General features: G+C 31.0%; 2 protein-coding genes across 16 annotated transcripts; one reads left to right on the forward strand and one right to left on the reverse strand.

Moving 5' to 3' along the window:
* Positions 1 to 142: 142 nt before the first annotated feature.
* On the forward strand, positions 143 to 2475 carry LOC108102383 (ATP synthase subunit beta, mitochondrial). The gene is made up of 3 exons (XM_017207321.1): positions 143 to 274; positions 842 to 1153; positions 1212 to 2475. The coding sequence occupies exons 1-3, from the start codon at positions 211 to 213 to the stop codon at positions 2351 to 2353; spliced, it is 1518 nt and encodes a 505-aa protein (XP_017062810.1). The 5' UTR covers positions 143 to 210; the 3' UTR covers positions 2354 to 2475.
* A 2448-nt stretch (positions 2476 to 4923) lies between these two features.
* LOC108102349 (calcium/calmodulin-dependent protein kinase type II alpha chain) lies at positions 4924 to 17203 on the reverse strand. Of its 15 annotated transcripts, none has more exons than XM_017207204.2 (16): positions 16945 to 17202; positions 14321 to 14475; positions 14165 to 14259; positions 13925 to 13984; positions 12928 to 12982; positions 12283 to 12608; positions 12109 to 12203; positions 11928 to 12050; positions 11736 to 11862; positions 10695 to 10787; positions 9380 to 9433; positions 7574 to 7639; positions 5853 to 5928; positions 5494 to 5588; positions 5324 to 5438; positions 4924 to 5260 (listed from the first exon to the last, which is right to left on the reverse strand). In XM_017207204.2, the coding sequence occupies exons 2-16, from the start codon at positions 14383 to 14385 to the stop codon at positions 5116 to 5118; spliced, it is 1590 nt and encodes a 529-aa protein (XP_017062693.1). In that variant the 5' UTR covers positions 14386 to 14475; positions 16945 to 17202; the 3' UTR covers positions 4924 to 5115. The 15 variants fall into 15 exon arrangements, with proteins under 15 accessions (XP_017062693.1, XP_017062692.1, XP_017062691.1 ...); XM_017207203.2 differs by having other exon boundaries at positions 5853 to 5931; XM_017207202.2 differs by having other exon boundaries at positions 9380 to 9436; positions 16945 to 17201.
* Between the last annotated feature and the right edge of the window lie 2272 nt (positions 17204 to 19475).

Here is a 19475-nt window from a genome sequence, read left to right on the forward strand (position 1 = left end):
CTAAATTTAATATAAATATATAATAGGTCTTACATTTACAGAAATCTTAAAATTAAGATTACTCTTAACAATGTGGCAACATCAATTTTCAGTATATATTTTTTAGTATAAATCCCAAAAACAATGATAGACTTCCCAGCCCTAGCAAATAAAAAAATCTTATCGAACCGATTCATTTACCACACGAGAAAAAGTCACCCTCCGAGAAAAATGTTCGCGTTCCGTGCTGCCTCGAAAGCCGATAAGAATTTGCTACCATTCTTGGGGCAGTTGTGTAAGTATAATTAAAATATCCCTCATTTTTAGACGGAACCAAATGGATTAGGATTTAATAGAAAACTTTCGAACAAAACGCGTATAGACATGACTTAATTCCTTAATTGTCGAACATAACCTTACGTTAAAAAGATGTTACGAGCGAAGAAAAATGATTACATAACAAAAATTAAAAAATGATTTAAGGTTACCTGAGATTTTTAAAAAAGGATTCAAAGCGTAGTTCTTAAAAAAAACCTTTATATTACATAATTCAATAAAAATTTGGCGTGGTTCCTTTTTAGAAGATATTGGAAAATGTTTTTATTTCGATATATGCACATACACACATACAACCTTAGCTATAATCCTATTGTTTCATTGACAAGAATATGCATAGGTGAAGATCAGAAAACCATATTTTTTAATGTTTAAGGATAATGACAAACATTTTATAACAGTGGGATTAAAATAGTTACAATTTTTATTAATTGTTCTCAGAAATAAAGAGGAAAATAATACGTTTTTGGCTGTTTAAAAATATTAGTTTTTTATGTTAACTATTACAATTCGTATTTCATTTTAGCTCGCTGCTATGCTGCTAAGGCTGCAAAGGCTGCGGCTGCCGCCAATGGAAAGATTGTGGCTGTAATTGGTGCTGTCGTCGACGTGCAGTTTGATGACAATTTGCCGCCAATTTTAAACGCATTGGAAGTCGACAACCGGTCTCCTCGACTGGTGCTCGAGGTGGCACAACATTTGGGAGAGAACACCGTTCGCACCATTGCCATGGATGGTACTGAGGGCTTGGTCCGCGGGCAAAAGGTTCTTGATACTGGGTACCCAATTCGAATTCCTGTCGGTGCTGAAACTCTGGGTCGCATTATCAATGTTATTGGTATGGAATTTATTATTTCATTTATTACAAAAATGGGTTGATGGACTTTTTCCAATAGGTGAACCCATCGATGAGCGTGGACCAATTGATACAGATAAAACCGCTGCCATTCACGCTGAGGCTCCTGAATTCGTTCAGATGTCTGTTGAGCAGGAGATTCTCGTCACTGGAATCAAAGTAGTCGATCTGCTGGCTCCCTATGCCAAAGGCGGAAAAATTGGTTTGTTTGGTGGTGCCGGGGTGGGCAAAACTGTGTTGATCATGGAGCTTATAAACAACGTGGCAAAGGCTCACGGAGGATATTCTGTTTTTGCCGGTGTCGGCGAACGCACCCGAGAAGGAAACGATTTGTACAATGAGATGATCGAGGGAGGAGTCATTTCCCTCAAGGATAAAACATCTAAGGTTGCTTTGGTCTACGGCCAGATGAACGAGCCCCCAGGTGCTCGAGCTCGTGTTGCTCTCACTGGACTAACCGTTGCCGAGTACTTCCGCGATCAAGAAGGACAGGATGTATTGCTGTTTATTGATAATATTTTCCGGTTCACTCAAGCTGGATCAGAGGTGTCTGCTTTGTTGGGCCGAATTCCCTCTGCCGTCGGTTACCAACCGACTTTGGCCACTGACATGGGTTCTATGCAAGAGCGTATTACAACCACTAAAAAGGGATCCATTACATCTGTCCAGGCCATCTATGTGCCCGCTGATGACTTGACCGATCCTGCTCCAGCCACTACATTCGCTCACTTGGACGCTACCACTGTCCTGTCTCGTGCTATTGCAGAACTTGGTATTTACCCTGCTGTGGATCCCCTCGATTCCACTTCTCGAATTATGGACCCCAACATCATTGGGCAAGAACACTACAACGTTGCTCGTGGCGTGCAGAAAATTCTACAAGATTACAAATCCCTTCAGGATATCATTGCAATTCTGGGCATGGATGAGTTGTCTGAAGAAGATAAGCTCACAGTCGCACGCGCTCGCAAGATTCAGCGTTTCTTGTCGCAGCCATTCCAAGTTGCTGAAGTCTTTACTGGGCACGCTGGTAAACTCGTGCCGTTGGAACAAACCATAAAGGGCTTTTCGGCGATTCTGTCCGGTGACTACGATCATTTGCCTGAAGTAGCCTTCTACATGGTCGGCCCTATTGAAGAAGTTGTCGAGAAGGCTGACCGTCTGGCAAAGGAAGCTGCTTAAAAACTAAATCTTCAAATGCGTATTACCAGCAATAAATAATCGATTGGATTGTAATAAACTTTGTAACATTACATTGGAATTCAATACACGTGAAGAACTCAATAAAACTTATTTAAATATCATTATACTGTTTTTAACTACAAAATTATAATGAATTAAAGGTTTTAGTATGTTCAAGGCAAGGTGTAAAGAGATTCAAAAAATGCATCATTCGGCTAGCATATTGAGCTGTTCTTGTTTTTTGTTTGATTCATTGTGTTACCGTATGTACGGGTTAACAAATATTTTTGTTTTGTTGTATTCTTTTTTTTCGGGCTATAGAGTATTACAGTAATATTTTACGGGTTCTAGGAAAAAATTTAACAAATGAGATGTTAAAAGAATGTCGAAAACAGTTTTAGATAATGCTAACAATTGTGAAAGTGGAAGGAAGCAGTAGCTGTGACTTTTTATAAAAAAAACCTGAATATTCTTTTCGTATCCTACTAACTACGTTATCAATCAGGAAAATTAGAGAAGAAGGCGCATTTCGCCCTGTACAGCCAAATAAATAAACTTGTTTTAGTCAGTTTTCACAAGTCCATCTTATATTACAATATGCATTCCGGGTACCTTTCCAAAAACCTTTCGATCGGCACTACCATAATCTAAAAGGATCAAAAACGATTAAAATATATGTTTATTATCATTTTTATTAGGTATTTATTTTATGTTTTATAAATCATATATATGGATTAAACTATTTAGTAATTGGAATTGTTAAATTTGTTATGGACTTTGCATTATGGACTTAAAATTGCATTATGCTTATCTTAAAATATATGCGACATCCAGTAAGAAAAAAGTTGTACGGCCAATTTACATCCTTGCTTAATTTTTTTATTTTTCAAATTCATATTTTCGAGAAAATAATAATGAACTAGTTCATACTCCAAAGTCGTTTAGCTAAAATGCTATGTTTTTAATGTAACATGGTTTTGTTTAGTTTGTTTTCGTAGCCAAAATATTACAAATTATTACAGAAGATATATAATTTAAAAGAATTTTGCCAAAGGCATTTACATTTCGAAAACTATGTTAATAGGTCCCAGTCCTAAATTGACTATCAGTACAATAAAAAAGAATCATAAATGCATCCCGAGCAGAGTGAATATTTAAATCTAAGGGAAATTCAAGTAAGAAAGTAAAAAAGGAACGATATTAAAATATTTTTCAAAACGTTTACTATACTTGTTTTTAGCTTTTAGGTACAAATAAACGTGTGGCGAAATGGAAAGATGTAGTAATTTATCGATGCAACAGTCTCATTACCCACAATATACTTCGCACTTAGGCTCGTTACAACGGATATGCAATTAAACACAAAAATATCCGTAGAAAAGGTGAGTAATCTTATATATTTTGTATTTAAATTAAAAAAGGAAAGTAAGGAGAATTGTTATATATTAATTGTGACTTTCAGCAACGGATGAATAATGTGATTATTTTTTTTTATTATTGCATTACAAGATTGTTTAATATTGTAATAGGCTTATATTATTATGTTTCATGTTGTGTTTTTATATTGCACAAATCTTGCCAGCTTTTTATGTGAACGTTAGAAAGAGAGTTCCATAACTTACAATAACTTTTAAAATTCTCGGTAAACAGATTTTTATTTATCCTTAAGAAATGTAGTTTATTCTTAAAATCTTAAAATTAGACATAGAAATCGAAAAGCTATTGCGACAAAAAATGTCCCTGCAACAGGAAATATTAAAAAATTGCAAAATATAACATAATAGATAAACATCGAAGAATTTAGACCAAAAAATGTTACGCAAGACAAACTTCAGCGTTTTACATATACATATATAAATGTATACATATTTACACAAAAATATATATATATTGCCCGAACACTCCAAATGGCTTAGTTAGAAAACGTGTTGATAAGGTATAGCAGATATAAAAGCGAAGGGGATATACATACATAAAATATAAGTTATTACGCAAATTTAAAGAAATCGCATACTTCCAATTATATTGTTTTAATTTTTGGTTTCAGTTAGCTAATTTCTAATTGGTTTTGATGTACTAAGTTTTTCAAAATTTTAAATGCTACATTGTAATTACCTAATGATTTACAGTTTAATAAATCGTTAATGCTTACTTGAGTAAGTTATATTCGCCTGTATTCACACATTTAAGTATATATGTGTGTATTACAATATTATAATAACGAGAGTAAGCGGACCAAAAACCAATGATTATTTGTATCCGATTATGTGATACATGCCATTTAAATTGTTTGCAATAATTTATCAAAGATTAAGTAAAGTTGGAATTTTGTATTCCAATAGATACACAGTTATTAATTTTATTTTAAGATAAATATCAATAAAAGGTAAATGATAATCTAGCTTCTTCCCCTGGCATCATTAAAATGTACAATCCTATGATTGGTACCACAACATTTACATCAAAAACTCCATGCACCAATAATATTTTTGTATTTTCATATAAGTGCTTTTTGCTCTTTAAGTTTATAAAGTGACCATATTTCTGTGGGATATCTGAAATGCGATATATGCTTTTAAATTGTATTGTATATTTTAACATAGAAAACATGGGACACAAAACGCATTAATTTAAATAATTAAAATAACAAAATTCGCACTAACAACTTTATTCGCAAAATATTATTGCGCCCTCTAATATGAATATAGCACTTTCTTTAACATGTGCAAAATGACAGTTCATATTCCATTAACTAATGTCCTTTACTTTTGTGGTATAAAATCGAATGTAGTAGCTCCGCTTATTTTGGCAGATGCACTTCGATGAAAGTGAACATTCTGCCATTTGCTATCGCGTTTGTGCCAAACTCGTGTCTCCTCAGACTGATGGGTGTGTGCATGTCCTTGCCTGCATATTGAACAGAATCAGTTTGGTGGATGCTGATCGGATAACTTTATCACCTGTACTTACTTATCAATGTATTGGGTAAGTCTGACGTAGGCAATACAAGCAGCTTCTTCACCCAGTAAGTGCACATGAGGATTTAATATAGTTGTGTTTATAGCTTTGCAATTCTTGCCGAGAACTAAATAAATAATTATTAATTCATTATGCTGCGAATAAATCGTTATCAAATTTACCATTTTCAAAATAAAATTTGTGAAAATCAATTCCTTCAACAAGGTTTCCCAGTGCTTCTGGCTCAAAGGCTGTAAGATGAGGATCACATATTTTTCTGAAAGAATAGAACTCAATTTATATTTCGATTTCGATTTTAAAACTTTTTAATATTACAAAAAGTATTTTTGTGTTTTAATTTCAAATCAGACTCTTGGTGGTTAAAAAACAGTATTTTATCGACAAGGAGAGACTTTGTTAACCACTTTATTAAAGTAAATAAATGTAAAGATACTAATAATGGGTTTTAAATTTTAAGACTTTTTTTTTTCATTGAGATCACATATTTGTGTGCAACCTAATTTTTTTCACTTTTACTTACGTGTATCCATCAAAGTCACCACTGTTAATCGCTTCAATCAACTGTTCAGTTATCTTAATTATTTCTTGTCGTCTAGCTGCTTTGTTGATATAAAATTTTTTAGTAACTTTATTTAATGTTTAAACCTTTATGTTTATTAAAAGTAAATTTGAATTTCGTTTCATCTTTATCCTTAATACAGCAACATAGTCTCAAAATTGTTTTTCTAATACTAAAAATATTTATTTGTGTAACAAGTAAAATTATCAGGAAGTAAAATAAAACTTACTTAAAATTATTTTTCCTAAGGGCTCGATTTGTAAAATCTTATATTTTAAGATTTTTCAAAAGTTATAGTATGCTTTGCTTTGCAGCGTGTTTAATAACTGCCTTGCCGTTAATATAAATTTGTTAATTTATTTCTTAGATAATGGTTTTAACTTAGTATTTGTAAATTTTATCAATATTCAAAGCTGGCCCTTTGACCTTCGGATTATGCTAGAATATTTTTCGTATATCTATATTAAAAAAGCAGCAGAATGTTGTTATATATTTGCCAATAAATAGTACAATTAATCATTATTTCAACCTAATTTTTCCCTTAAAAATAATTTTTGTCCACGAAATAATTACAAAAAAATTTTAAATGTCAAACATCTTATGTAAACCCGAACCATTTTGAAAATTTATTCTGTATACATTCAATTTTTAAGAAATTGCTGTCAATTTCTGATACTTTTTACGTGTGTGGGCCATGTCTTTCCGGGTAATTTATTTTTTTAAAGACCAAATTTAAATTTAAAGAAAATAGGTTTTAAAATTATATCCTTTTAGTCAGTGGTCAAAAGCAATTGGCAGACCGGCAGCATAAAATTATTCCAATGTTACTTAATCTGCATCAGCAGCTGAGTCGATATGAATGTCGTATTTGTGGGAGCGCTAAGAGCTTAAATGCAGTTACAGATATGGTGGTTAGGTACTAAACACATTATTATAATTTACATTATTATTATATCTTTTTATAGGTGAATTTTATATTACGAAACTGAATTATTAAATGCCACGTCCTTGTAAGGGGTTTCATCTTTTCAAGTATTTGAACATATCGTTTAGTGACCGTGAGCCATTTCGAATTTCACAACTTTCCCACAAATTTCGAAATCCTGCAAACTGCCATGCATTTCTTTATCACACCAACAACCTTTTTAAATAATTCTAAGGCAGTTAAATATTAAATATTTGTGTTGCTAAGATACATTCTACGATTTTATTACTTGAAGTTAAAACAGAATAAGTAATGTGTAATAGCCTGTAAACTTATATTTGTTGTTGTGTTGCCTTATAAAATAAAAATGGGAACAATAAAAACTTTCACGAAAGCTTCGTCATTTCGCAGTACAATTGGTTTGATTCAAAAACTATTTTTAAAAAACAATTAAGGTTGATAATAAAGGTCGTTGCTTATAATTAAAACATGGTTAGCATGCACTTATACAAGCATATTTACAAAAACATAATTTTAAGTGTGTACTCATACCCTTGGAAGTGCTTTTTGAATAAGTAAAAAAAAAAGCCAAGTAAAAAACCCTCTTTCTCTGTTAAGGAAAATGAAATATTTCTATGATTGGTTTTGCTTGTCTATAGAAGACCGAATATAAGTTGAGCCCTCGAAAAGTATGCATATTATCTTTATAGTCATTTTTGACGCGGAACTCTAAACTGTGTTTGGTATAAATACATACCTGACGAGCACTGGGAGTTTCCTGTATTTTGATGGCACGTTTTTGCAGGACACAGTATCCTTATATCTAAAACGCACATTGTGTTTTGTATAAATTTAATGTTTTACACAAATTGTGTTTTTGTTAAAATGTTTACAGGAGAAAAGTTGTTTTTAATGAGACTAGTGTAAATCATTCCTAAGCGATTAGGAATATGAATGTTTAATAAGCAAATGCTTAAATGAAACAGTTTTGGCTGTCATTTTATAAATGTCTAACAGAGTTCTCTGCATTTAGACTTACTTTTTTTAGTTTTCCTGCTAATAGATACTCGGATGTTAAATGTATTAAAATAATTTAATACATTAAAAAAATATATATAAAAACACATTTTACAAAGGGAATCCAATACTTCTTAAATGCGCTCCTAATTATACCAACTATTAAAAAACTGTGATGCTTGTTTGTTATTTAATAATTTATTTCGCCAACAATGGAAACATACCTATTAACATATCGCCCAAATTTTAAACAGCTTAAGTCCAATCGCAATTTGTCTGATAAAATATTTCAAATGTTTTAATGTAGACCTTATATTATCATAGTCTTTCATAAACAAAAGTTTAAATTAAAACAAGACAAACGCTTTAGAACCGTACTGCGACTATTAAATACCTGGTAATCTGTCAAAAACGTCGTGTACAACTTTACTAGTGCCCCCTGGTTTCGCCATTATAACCTTAAGTTCTTAAAAATTACGAACAAAAAATTTACATTATGGACAGCACAGTTTTATAGTTAATGTTTTAGTTCCTTATAGATTTCAGCATTCAATCGGCTACTGATTTTCATAAATAATATCTATATGATAGAGGGAAGGTATTGGGTATAGCTATTTCTGATTATGAGTATGTACCGAGAACAGGGTTTTTAGTGGAGAGGTTCGCAGTATAAGGCAAGTTTCTTAAAAATTTGAAGACTCGTACCTTTTTTCGGTTATTTCCGTAATTTTTTCAGTTTTGGTAAAATTATCAGATTGAATTCTATGATGAGGACTTTTCCTACATGAAAATATATGTGACTTTTGGTAGTGGAAACGGGCGTTCTGACTTACACGCATTCAATTTCCCAACTTTAAAAAAATTGACAATCTAAATAAAATTCTTATTTAAAATTTTTTTTAAATTTTAATTGAACGAATGACAAATGGTTGTCAACGACGGAAACTAGCTTAACCCTTGGAAAGTTATTTTGCATAAAATGTAGTTTCAAAAAATGATTAAAATGATCATGTTAGTGATTTAAAAAATTTCTTTTTATTTTTTTTTTACTTTTTATCTTCTCTACTCTTAACTCTGTCATGTTTAGTTTAAACAAGAGTTTTACGAACACACTTATGTGATCTTAACGTGCCTTATATTTATCCCAAAATATTTCACGACCGGTAAACCTTAATTGCTAAATTAATTGGAACTAAAACAATTTTATTATAATTTTTTGTTGTTAAAGCATTTACTCCAAATGCAGAAGGTTCAAAGCTGAAATAAAGACCGAAATAAGACTTTTGGGAATATAAACTAGTTTTTTGTTTGTTAGCTGTCACAAATGGCAAACGTTTAAAGTTTCCATTTTAATAAATCGCTGGCAAAATGAATTAGTACTACAGAAATAATGAAATGAAATGTAACCTATGCTAATTTATTCTTCGGTGAATTACTTTGTGTATTGTGTTGTGTTTACATAGCGCTGTGCATAATTGGTGATTTTTATTAAAATGAGAAAACAAAAAGATTGTGTATTACAAAAAAATATTAGGTTAACATTTACCTTCTGGCTCTTTTGATATGACTGTGGTACTGCGATCAACGACTCCTTTTTTATCTTCTAGGAAAAACAAAATAAATTTACAAAAAATTTATAGTTGAAAATGCGATTGTACCAATATTTCCCTTACTGCAATTTTTTAATGTTTGGATGATTATTTTCCAAAATACACTGAGTTAAAGTTGAAAAAATATATTATATTAGATTCTCTAAGATTTACAAAAAAAGAACATAAGCCGGGGATTTATATTATAAGCACTTTTCCAAAGCCTGGTAAAGCCAAAATAACATGACGAAAATAAGCAGTCTGAATTCTTGAGATTATTTCGTTGGGATAATTTGGGCGAGTACTAACTTTTAGTCAATAGCTTATTAAAAGAAAATTTTATTAATTTTAATTTTTAAAAATCGTTATATAAATTGAATTTTTTGTCGATAATTACTTTATAATTGTTACTAATCCGCAAATTGGTCAGAACTGGTTTAATAACAAGAGTAAAGTATTTTGTAAAATTGTTTCTAAAAAATTCTCGTTTAATGCCAATATCTTAGAAAAAAGTTTTGAACAGTGCTATTACTTTCAGAAAGGAGTGCTAATTTAAAGATAAAATAATGCAAAAAACTAGAGTCGCAAAAATGAAAAATATTGAAAAAACTTGTGGAAACATATTTTATTGTGTATTATGGGTTGGCGTCGTTAGATTATTATTATTTTATTAAAATTTGCTTAATCGACTTTCTTTCTTTCATCGTAATTAAAGCTTTCGTCTGCAGACTGATACCTACATAAATTACAAAATATTTTAAATATATTTACAACATACATACGTCGACATGTATGTAAATATATTAAAGTAAATATGTGAATTGAATGAGACTTTGCAAAGAACATGCAGTCAATAAAAGAGGGTAGACAAATGACAAAACAAAGCTTTTAGGCAAAAGGCATACGGGACTCTGATTGCTAAAAAAAGAATAATAAAATTTCACTTTGGCTCACGGTACATGTACTATGTAAAATTATCTATTAACGCCCAAGTACCTACTTCCCAAAGTAGCAAAAATAATAATTGTATATACATAGTAATATAAATTAAATTTAAGAAATCTATATTGAAATTTAGTCTACAACCAGTTTTTTGAGTTTTATGAACATGAGTATGAAATATGTTGCAATATTATAATTGTATAAATTAGGTCTACTTCCTATTATGTCTTGGTTAAAGCTCTATCTTTTTATTGTAGCCCATACATACTTAATTAAATTTCCAGATAACTATTAATGAATGCGAAGCCTATATTTATATTTAAAATTTACCTTTAATATCATCATCTTCAAGAGTAGTGCTAGAAGAATCAGTTGATTCCTTGACCTGAGATCCGTCACCTTTTTTGGTAATCATACTTCTGCCTAAAAAAACGCAATTACATTTTCGTTAAAATAACTTTAAACTTTTAAAAATAAATATATATAAGATATACATAATAATATATGGGGAAAAATAGGGTTATTTGTTTAAAAAAAAATTCAATTCAATTAATAACAAATTCATTCTTCAAAATAAATTTTATCGCCTTCAAAGGAATCCCCTCCCGATAAAATACACTTAATCCAAATTTTTTTTTCAAATTCTCGAAACATGCCAAATAGTTGCTTTATGGTAAAGCCAAAAGTGTATTGTTCGCATGGCCCCGGAGTGGTCTCTTGAGTTTTGAGAAAGAAAACATGATTGCAGAACGATATCCGTCGTAGAGTAAAAAGCTATATTAGATTCGTTGAAAAGTATGTAACAGTATATATTCTTGATCAGGATCAAAAGCGAAGTCTAAAGTGAACGAAAATCTCGGGTTCGTTTGACCTTGTATACATTATTTTTGTCAATATCTGTCGATTTACCAAAGATATTTCAAACATTATTTCGCTATTTATGAAAAAATGTAGGTTATACGGCGTCACATGAACATTAGTTAGTAAACATGCTTTTTTGACAAAAGATGGCGCTTTGTCTATTTCCGCTAGTGAAATGAATATTTTAAAATTGTGTAAAACAGTAAAGGATATCTTATAGTCGCGTTTTAATAGTAGTGTTTCTTTTTGTTTCTTTTGAAAAGAGGATTTTTTACTGATAAATAATATTATAGAAATTCTAAACTTTCTTATTGTTTGCATAACTGCGCACACATTTTAAAGACGACATTTAGCAGTACGGCTTTAAAAATATTGTTGATCATGATTTATATCATATGAAGAAGATCATTTAATTTTTTCGTCTTGATTGAACTCTTTTAACCAAAAAAATTTGGATTTTGTATGTATGTAATGGTGATAATATAAAGTTTGCTTGTGCAAATTACTCACTTGAAAAGTTTCTAGTTGCTAACATTGTTGTAAGTATGGCTCCCTTTAGCTTACGACGTGCATTAAATTTCTTGAGACAGTCGACGGTTTCTTGGCGATGTACAACGGAAGCAACACGCTCTCGTTGCTGTAACAAAAATTTTGTAGAGCTAAGTAAAATTAATATATTTTATTAATATTATCTCTACTTACACAAATCCAAGGGTGCTTTAAAGCCTCGGCTGCGGTTATTCTTTTATTAGGATTTACCGTGAGCATTTGATTGATAAGATTTTTTGCTTCTGGGGTGACTGTATCCCATTCTGGAGACGGATACTTAAATAAAAAGCATTTTAAGTATATTAAAAGAAACAAACTATTTTAGATTCCGTACATCATAAGCCCCTGCTTTAATCTGGGAGTACAGTCGGTGCTGATCTTCGTCCCAAAATGGCGGATAGCCGACCAGAAGAATATAAAGAATAACACCTGTGAAAAAATTATTTAGTTACTGATTTGTGTATTTTTATAACATGTATATACAAATATACAAATTATAATTGCTTACCACATGCCCATATATCTACCGATTTTCCATAGGGTTCCTTTTTTAATACCTCTGGCGACAGATATCCTGGAGTCCCGGCAAATCCGAACCAAGCCTGATGATCGCCTTGAACTTCAATGGCTAGACCAAAGTCAGCGAGTTTCACTGCTGCACCCTTTGCCTTACTAGCTAATAGTAAATTCTCTGGTTTCAGATCTCGATGCACCACACCATTTTGGTGACAGTGATTGACCGATTCCAATATTTGTTGAATACAATGTGATGCATCAGCCTCTGAATAAAATTCGCGTGCAACAATATCTTCGAAAAGTTCACCACCAGTTACACTGCAAATGTATGTATGCATATTCAAATTGTGTTGAATGGTTGTCATAATTTAGATTTTTCTTATAATTTGAGGAACAATAACGGTAGGAACATCTTTATTATAATATAGTGTTTTTATTTCGGGAAACAAATCATATTCATACATACGCATGTATGAATGAACAAAGGGAAAAGGATGAAGTATGAATCTCAATAAACGATAGTCAAGTCATTGCAAAATGTATAAAACACGTTTGTTAGAAATTCATATTTAAAACAATGTTTAGAATAGACAACAGGAAAATTTTGTAAGGTTGTACTATGCAGATTGTTGCTTACAGGTCAAAAACAAGGTAGTGATAGTTTTCCTCCTGTATACTGTCATGCAATCGTACTGAAATAATACAAAAGTCACAATTAATAATTTTTAATTTTTGTTTTTAATAATATTTTGAGAGGAAACATTGATTGTAGGCCTAACGTTGCATTAAAAAAACATGTGTAAACGCTATACTTAGATGTCCCAACTATAAGATATCTGTATCCCCCATGCTAACAGAAATTAAAGGCTTAAGTTTTAGTTGCGCTCTGTTTTAAAACGATAAGAAGCATGTTTTAAACGGACTTCATTGCCTACGCAACGGCTTATAATCAAAATATGTTAATACATTTTTTGTGGTTCGTGGCTGGATGCTAAAAAAACATTTTCGGCAAGCATATATCCCATCTTTGATCTCTTATTGTTCCTGAGATCTCATCGTCTATACGAACATACAAAGTACAGCAAAAAAAATTCTAGGAAAAAAACATCATAAAACAAATATTATTATTATTATTATGCGGTATTATTACCGCAGGGACCCATTCCGACAAAATGCAACGAAAACGTCATATTTATCAATTTAAAGAATAAAATTAGACACAGTTTTTATAAAGTGTATAAAATATAATATATTATATATATAAAATATGTATAATATATTTTATACACTTTATAAAAACTATGTGTCTAATTTTATTTATTATATATATATATATATATATATATATATATATATATATATATATATTTATATGTATATGTATAATATAATATATTTTATACACTTTATTTATGGTTTTCTAAAAACATTGACTCGAGCCGCCAGAACTCGATCTATTATAATCTAAGTTGGCACGATACCTTACCGATTAAATAACATTTGCTTGCTAAAATATATCTTCAAATACATATTGATATCATACGATATTTTCGACAAGACCTATAATCTTTATTCAATTTTATAGAAAGCAATATGTGTACAAACATTATATTAATGCAGTGCACATAACATACCTATGTTGGGATGGTGTAATTTTCTGCAGATCCTTGCTTCACGTTCCAGTTTTTGAAAGTCTTGAAAGAAATAAAATATGTAGGTATGTTTTTAGGTGTATATGGAAATAGTTGTGTTATAAGCAATATTAATGAATGACAGTCAAGTTATTACTAACAAATACTGTAAGACTTTGTGCATATGTAGACTAGTATTGCTATGCAGAAACTATGTACATTACATGGCAATTCGCTTCTTACCTCTGGCCGTTAATTTTTTTGTATTTATAATTTTTGCTGCAAATTCAAATCCAGTAGACTTTTGGACACATCTTTTTACTATTGAGAATGCCCCTCTAAAATATCATGAATAAACATTTTTTAAACATCTTAATTATTGATTTCTGTTAAACTTACTTTCCCAGCTCTTCTTTGATATCGTAGTTGTCCGAAAAACGCGTACAGGCTGCTGGTGCAGCCATCGCGATGGCACACTTAAGAAAATCTATTGCGACTAAAAATATTCAACAAGTTTGCAGAAATGCCTTCTTGGGAGTTCTAAGGTTTTTTTTCTAGAAATATTCAACAAGGTAATTTAACTTCATTACTATTGGGATTTACAATAAAAGCAGAATATTATTTAGCCCACATATACATATACATAAATAATTTTAAACGAGTTATCGAGAAGATTCCTCAAAGTCGCTAAACTACAACTATATTTTTACATTGATTTTCACATTTCCCGAAACACGACTTTAATCATTTTCTGAATCAGAATATGCCAATGATTTTATGTATGTAATTATATATGTATGACTTTAGGTTATTCTTCGGTGGGCTTTGGTATGAAATCGATAATTAATTCATCAACTTAACCATTATTGTTCTGCAATTTACCATGCATATTATCTTCCTAGTTGGAACACATTAGACAAAAACAGCTGCAAACCATTCTATCCCAGGTTATAAGCAAAAATTGGACCTTTATGTCCTTTGCCGCGGTTCCCCTGTTCTTAAGTTTATCTTCCAAGAGTCTACACTTGTGGACTAATTTTCTTCCATAAATGCAGAAGTGTGTGGCATTAAACCTAATACAAAAAGTATGGAATACACTTCAGTTTTTGTATATGTAATTTTATTCCGACTTGGTCACATACTTTACCAATACTCTTTACCACACTCGTAGCGGCGTTTTGAGCAACTCTCGAAAAAACTTACGCCATTATAAAATATATGTAAATGTATATTTAAAATATTAACTATTATTAGACTGATTTTAATGAATATGGGTGATAATAAAATTGCGATATACGGGTGTCATTGCCATTTATTACTTTCTTCATCATTCATCGATGTATTATCAAATATTTATATACTTATGTACATATGTATGTACATATCCATGTTTCCGAAAACTGAAGAACGTAAAAAGTGGGATAAGGTTCCAACGTGTACATATATTGACGATACATATGCAAGTCGATGATTCTTACCATTTATAAATCTCGAAACTGACGGAAATTTAGGATGGTTTACACGTTTAACTAGCAAAAGTGGTATATAAAGTATTGAAATTTTCCCAAGTGTTCTACAGAAATCCATAGTCGATAGTTTTTCAATACAACTAAAACTTGTCTCTATTAACATAATTAAGTCTATTTTTCAATAACTAATGCTTATAATGATATATATATGTACATATGTATGTATGTACATACATACCCTTTTTTTTCACAGGAGTGTCGGTGGGAATTGGTTTAGAAAAATGTTTTAGTAATTTTTTTATTTTTAAGAATGTCTTAGGCATGCAATAATAATAAGCCGGACGTTCACTTACGCTTTATTGCCAAACAGATTAAACTATATTTATATATTGTATATATTAATTTCCAATTAACGTATATTAGCAAGAAGGGCGTGACCAAGTTTTTGGTTTTGACTTAAAAAAAAAGTTTTAATTTAATTGCAAAAGTCAAAAAGTTATAAAATAAAAAGGCTTTTAAAAACTGTATTTACTTGAATTTTGATTAGGATGTACATATTTAAGACGTTCATCATAAATAACTCGTTTTTAAACAACATTTTAGTAGCTTTATGTTTTTGTTAGCGGCGTACCGAACTTATAACGCCTTTTTTATAAGCTTTATACATATGTATGTATCTATATACACATATATGTAGCTCTTATTATCTGAACATTATTAAATGGTTCCTATTTGATTAAATGATTTTAAGCACTGAGTTTTACAGCGTTCTGTAAATTCACTAACAGCGACAGGTGTTTTCATTAATGTTAGTTTCTTTTAAAAACAAAAACCATATTAAGAGAATTTATCTGGAGCGCTGCACTAGGCAAGTACGTATGTATCCTTTGCAGGTTCCATTACTGGAGCTTTTTTATTTAGCGTAGACGCCCCTCCCCGTTCAATAAGGATCTTTCAGGGGCTTAGGTAAAACTTGTTGCAAATAGTCAAGTTTTTAAAAATTATAAAATCTGTAAATTAAGAGATTTATTAAACATTTATTTTATCGTCAATAAAACAAATAAAGAAGTTAAAGTAATTTGCAATCCGTATATATCAGTGGTTTTATAACATATATAAATATGCATATCTGTACATGCTTTTATTACACATATATATATATTTTATAGGCGAGTGTATACATACATATATAAGTACATAGGAGGATACATGCAAACGTTGTCCTTTAAACAGTGGGGCGCGGCGTGATAATATGCCTATTAACTTTTTATTTTATTATATTAACTAAATTTCAACGTTGGTCAATTTATGTGTCAAAACATATACATAGTTTGGTTATATGTACGTATATGCACAGAAAATACTATGATTGAAAATTTTTACGCTTGTGTATATTTTTGAATGTGTGTTGACCCAGAATTGTATCAGGAGAAAATACGCTGTTATAGATATTTATATAAATATATGTGTAAGTGAGTATACACATAAATACATGTGTGTATATAAACTTATTTTATCAATTTATTTAATACATACGCTATATTTAATACATACGCTATGCGTGTACACTAAAAATCAATGTTTTTAAGGATTTGGCAATCAATTGGATGTCTCTGAACTTTTGTCAGTATCTCTTGGAATGACAATATGGTAAATGTATTTTTTTAAATGCACATACAAATATATACGTATGTATTTTTATGTTCTTAGCGATCTGGGAGAACACGACGCGTTAGATTTAGACCGAAATTTTAAAAATGTTCTGCTTCCTTGAAAATCGTATTCAATACTGACTAACAAGATTTAGCGGTGGCGTTTGATGAAGTGCGGAAACGAAAAGCTTTTTGCCGACTTTCCCTGAGACTGTCATTCAGTGAAAAACTTTTGCCTAAGAAGGCTTTATCCAGGAGTCTGCGCATTTATATGCATATTTATACGTATTCCGAACCACCTCAATCGCATTTGACAACTTTGTGTTGCTGCCATCTCGCAAATTGTTGCAATTTTTCGTATAAATTGTCTAGTTACTTTTCAAATGTTTTGTATTTCTTATAATTTTAAATAACTTATTTTTCAAAATATTCCATAAAAGTTAAATTTTCCTCATCTATATGGTTTTTAATCAGTGCACTCTATTATTCTTTCAAAATGTAGTTTACTATTGCGGAAATTTAAATAAAAAATGAGGTTTATAGTTAAGAATTTAATTTGAAATAAAATTGTTTATTGTAGTCAACTGCATCTAATCTTTGTTTTTAGGGGTGCAGCTCATTCTAAATGTAACTTAGAGTATAGACTATGTAAATTCATACCAGTGTTTTTCCATAATTTTTCTAAATATTTTTTTTGTGAGTGGCGCTAGTAAACTTGTACACACTAGCAATTTTTTTGTTGGTTAATACTGTAACGAGCATCTTATTGTTAACATAGAGTTTCTTCTTGTTTTTATTGTTGTTGTATATTTCAGGACTTTTCTCCGAAGGATATCCCACAAATTCCCAATATGGTTAAGATCGACACTCTGTGAAGGTGTTCGGACCTGATTTTTGGAAACGATGATGCAGAAATTTCTGAAAGACGGAGTCAAGTTGTATACATACAAATATATATATATACATATGTATAACTCTCATTAAAATCAAAATCAACATTGTAACAATTCGTTACTTGTTAAGCAGATTGAGTATTTATTTATATACACTGTTTGTTCGGTAAACATTCAAATTTTATATCCGTTACTGTAGAGTAACTTTGAATGAGTATTTATGTAAAATATAAGGAATAAAAATGCCTGTGGCTAGGTTAAAAAGTTTCACATATTTTTCGATTCAAAAATAAAGTATCTTTCATTATACATGTTTCATACTGCTTTGACAATACGAGGTGTCAAATTTTACACGCCGTCAACTCCTGCTAAAAAATAATTATTTCAGAATTGCTTACAACAACAACATCCCTTGACCATAGCGTTTCTTCTTGTTTCTGACTATCAACATGTAAAGTAAAAATGGTAAGGCTAAATATACACTGTTTTTTAGAGAACATAGAGTTCATTGGCTGTCGTTTAAGACGGTCCTTGCGATCGGGCGCAGCAGCGTCAAGGGATATTTGGGTCTTTTAACGAGAAGCGGATTCAATGAATTTAACCTTAGCAGTTCGGTTTGATGGACAGTTCTTTATCAAGATTCCCATGCAGTTTGGGACTTAGTGACCGAGGTAAAGAGTCTCTAATAAAGTTACGATACGTTCGGCATTCTAGAAAACCAAACTGTAATAGTGTTATAGGAGCCCACCACACGAACACTACAGTAACACGGAAAATAGAAACGACAGAGGCATGAACTCATTCATTAACAGCTTTTCGAAACAAATTCCACAAGTCTGACCTGTCTGACTGCACATTTACTTGGATTTTACCTTTATAAAATTCCTCTTTTACCCTAATGACAAGTGGAAAGTGTTATAAACCCAGCGATAATGAAAACTATCATTGACAGAATACTAAATGCTAAGAAGCAGGGCAACAGCCGCTCTTAATGAAAGCTGAAACGCCATTCGTTATGTCTAAGCCCCAATGTACATAACTACTGCAAATTTCTGCTGCTAGCACGCATTAAATTATATTAATATTCACTTATAGATTAAGATATAAGAATATGCAGCGTGGGCGGTCGCAATGTACCATTGTAAACAATCCACACCCGGAGCAAGGGATCCCGTTCTCTAACGAAATAAACAATTCTTGCAATCCCTAAGTAGCGATGCCACTTTAAATATCCTAAGCAGTTATCTCGCTCCAAAATGTATATAAACAACGGGCAGTTAAGTTAAGACTTCAAACACAAGAATTTAGTCTTAAGCTGAGATCAAAACAATCCTACTTGTTTTACCCGTTTACTTATTCTCCTTAGCGTTGTCCTAAGTCAGTTGACCGGACATAAATTCGACTCAAATAAATAAAACGTTAATAATTTTACAATTTATATAATTATAATATATTAATATAATATATATATATTTTAATTATCTGGATTGACAACATGATTATTTATTATCCCAATTTTATTTAATCTTCTGCAAGGGTA

Source organism: Drosophila eugracilis, unplaced genomic scaffold (assembly GCF_018153835.1).
Source record: "Drosophila eugracilis isolate 14026-0451.02 unplaced genomic scaffold, ASM1815383v1 contig_340, whole genome shotgun sequence".
Lineage (NCBI taxonomy): Eukaryota > Metazoa > Arthropoda > Insecta > Diptera > Drosophilidae > Drosophila > Drosophila eugracilis.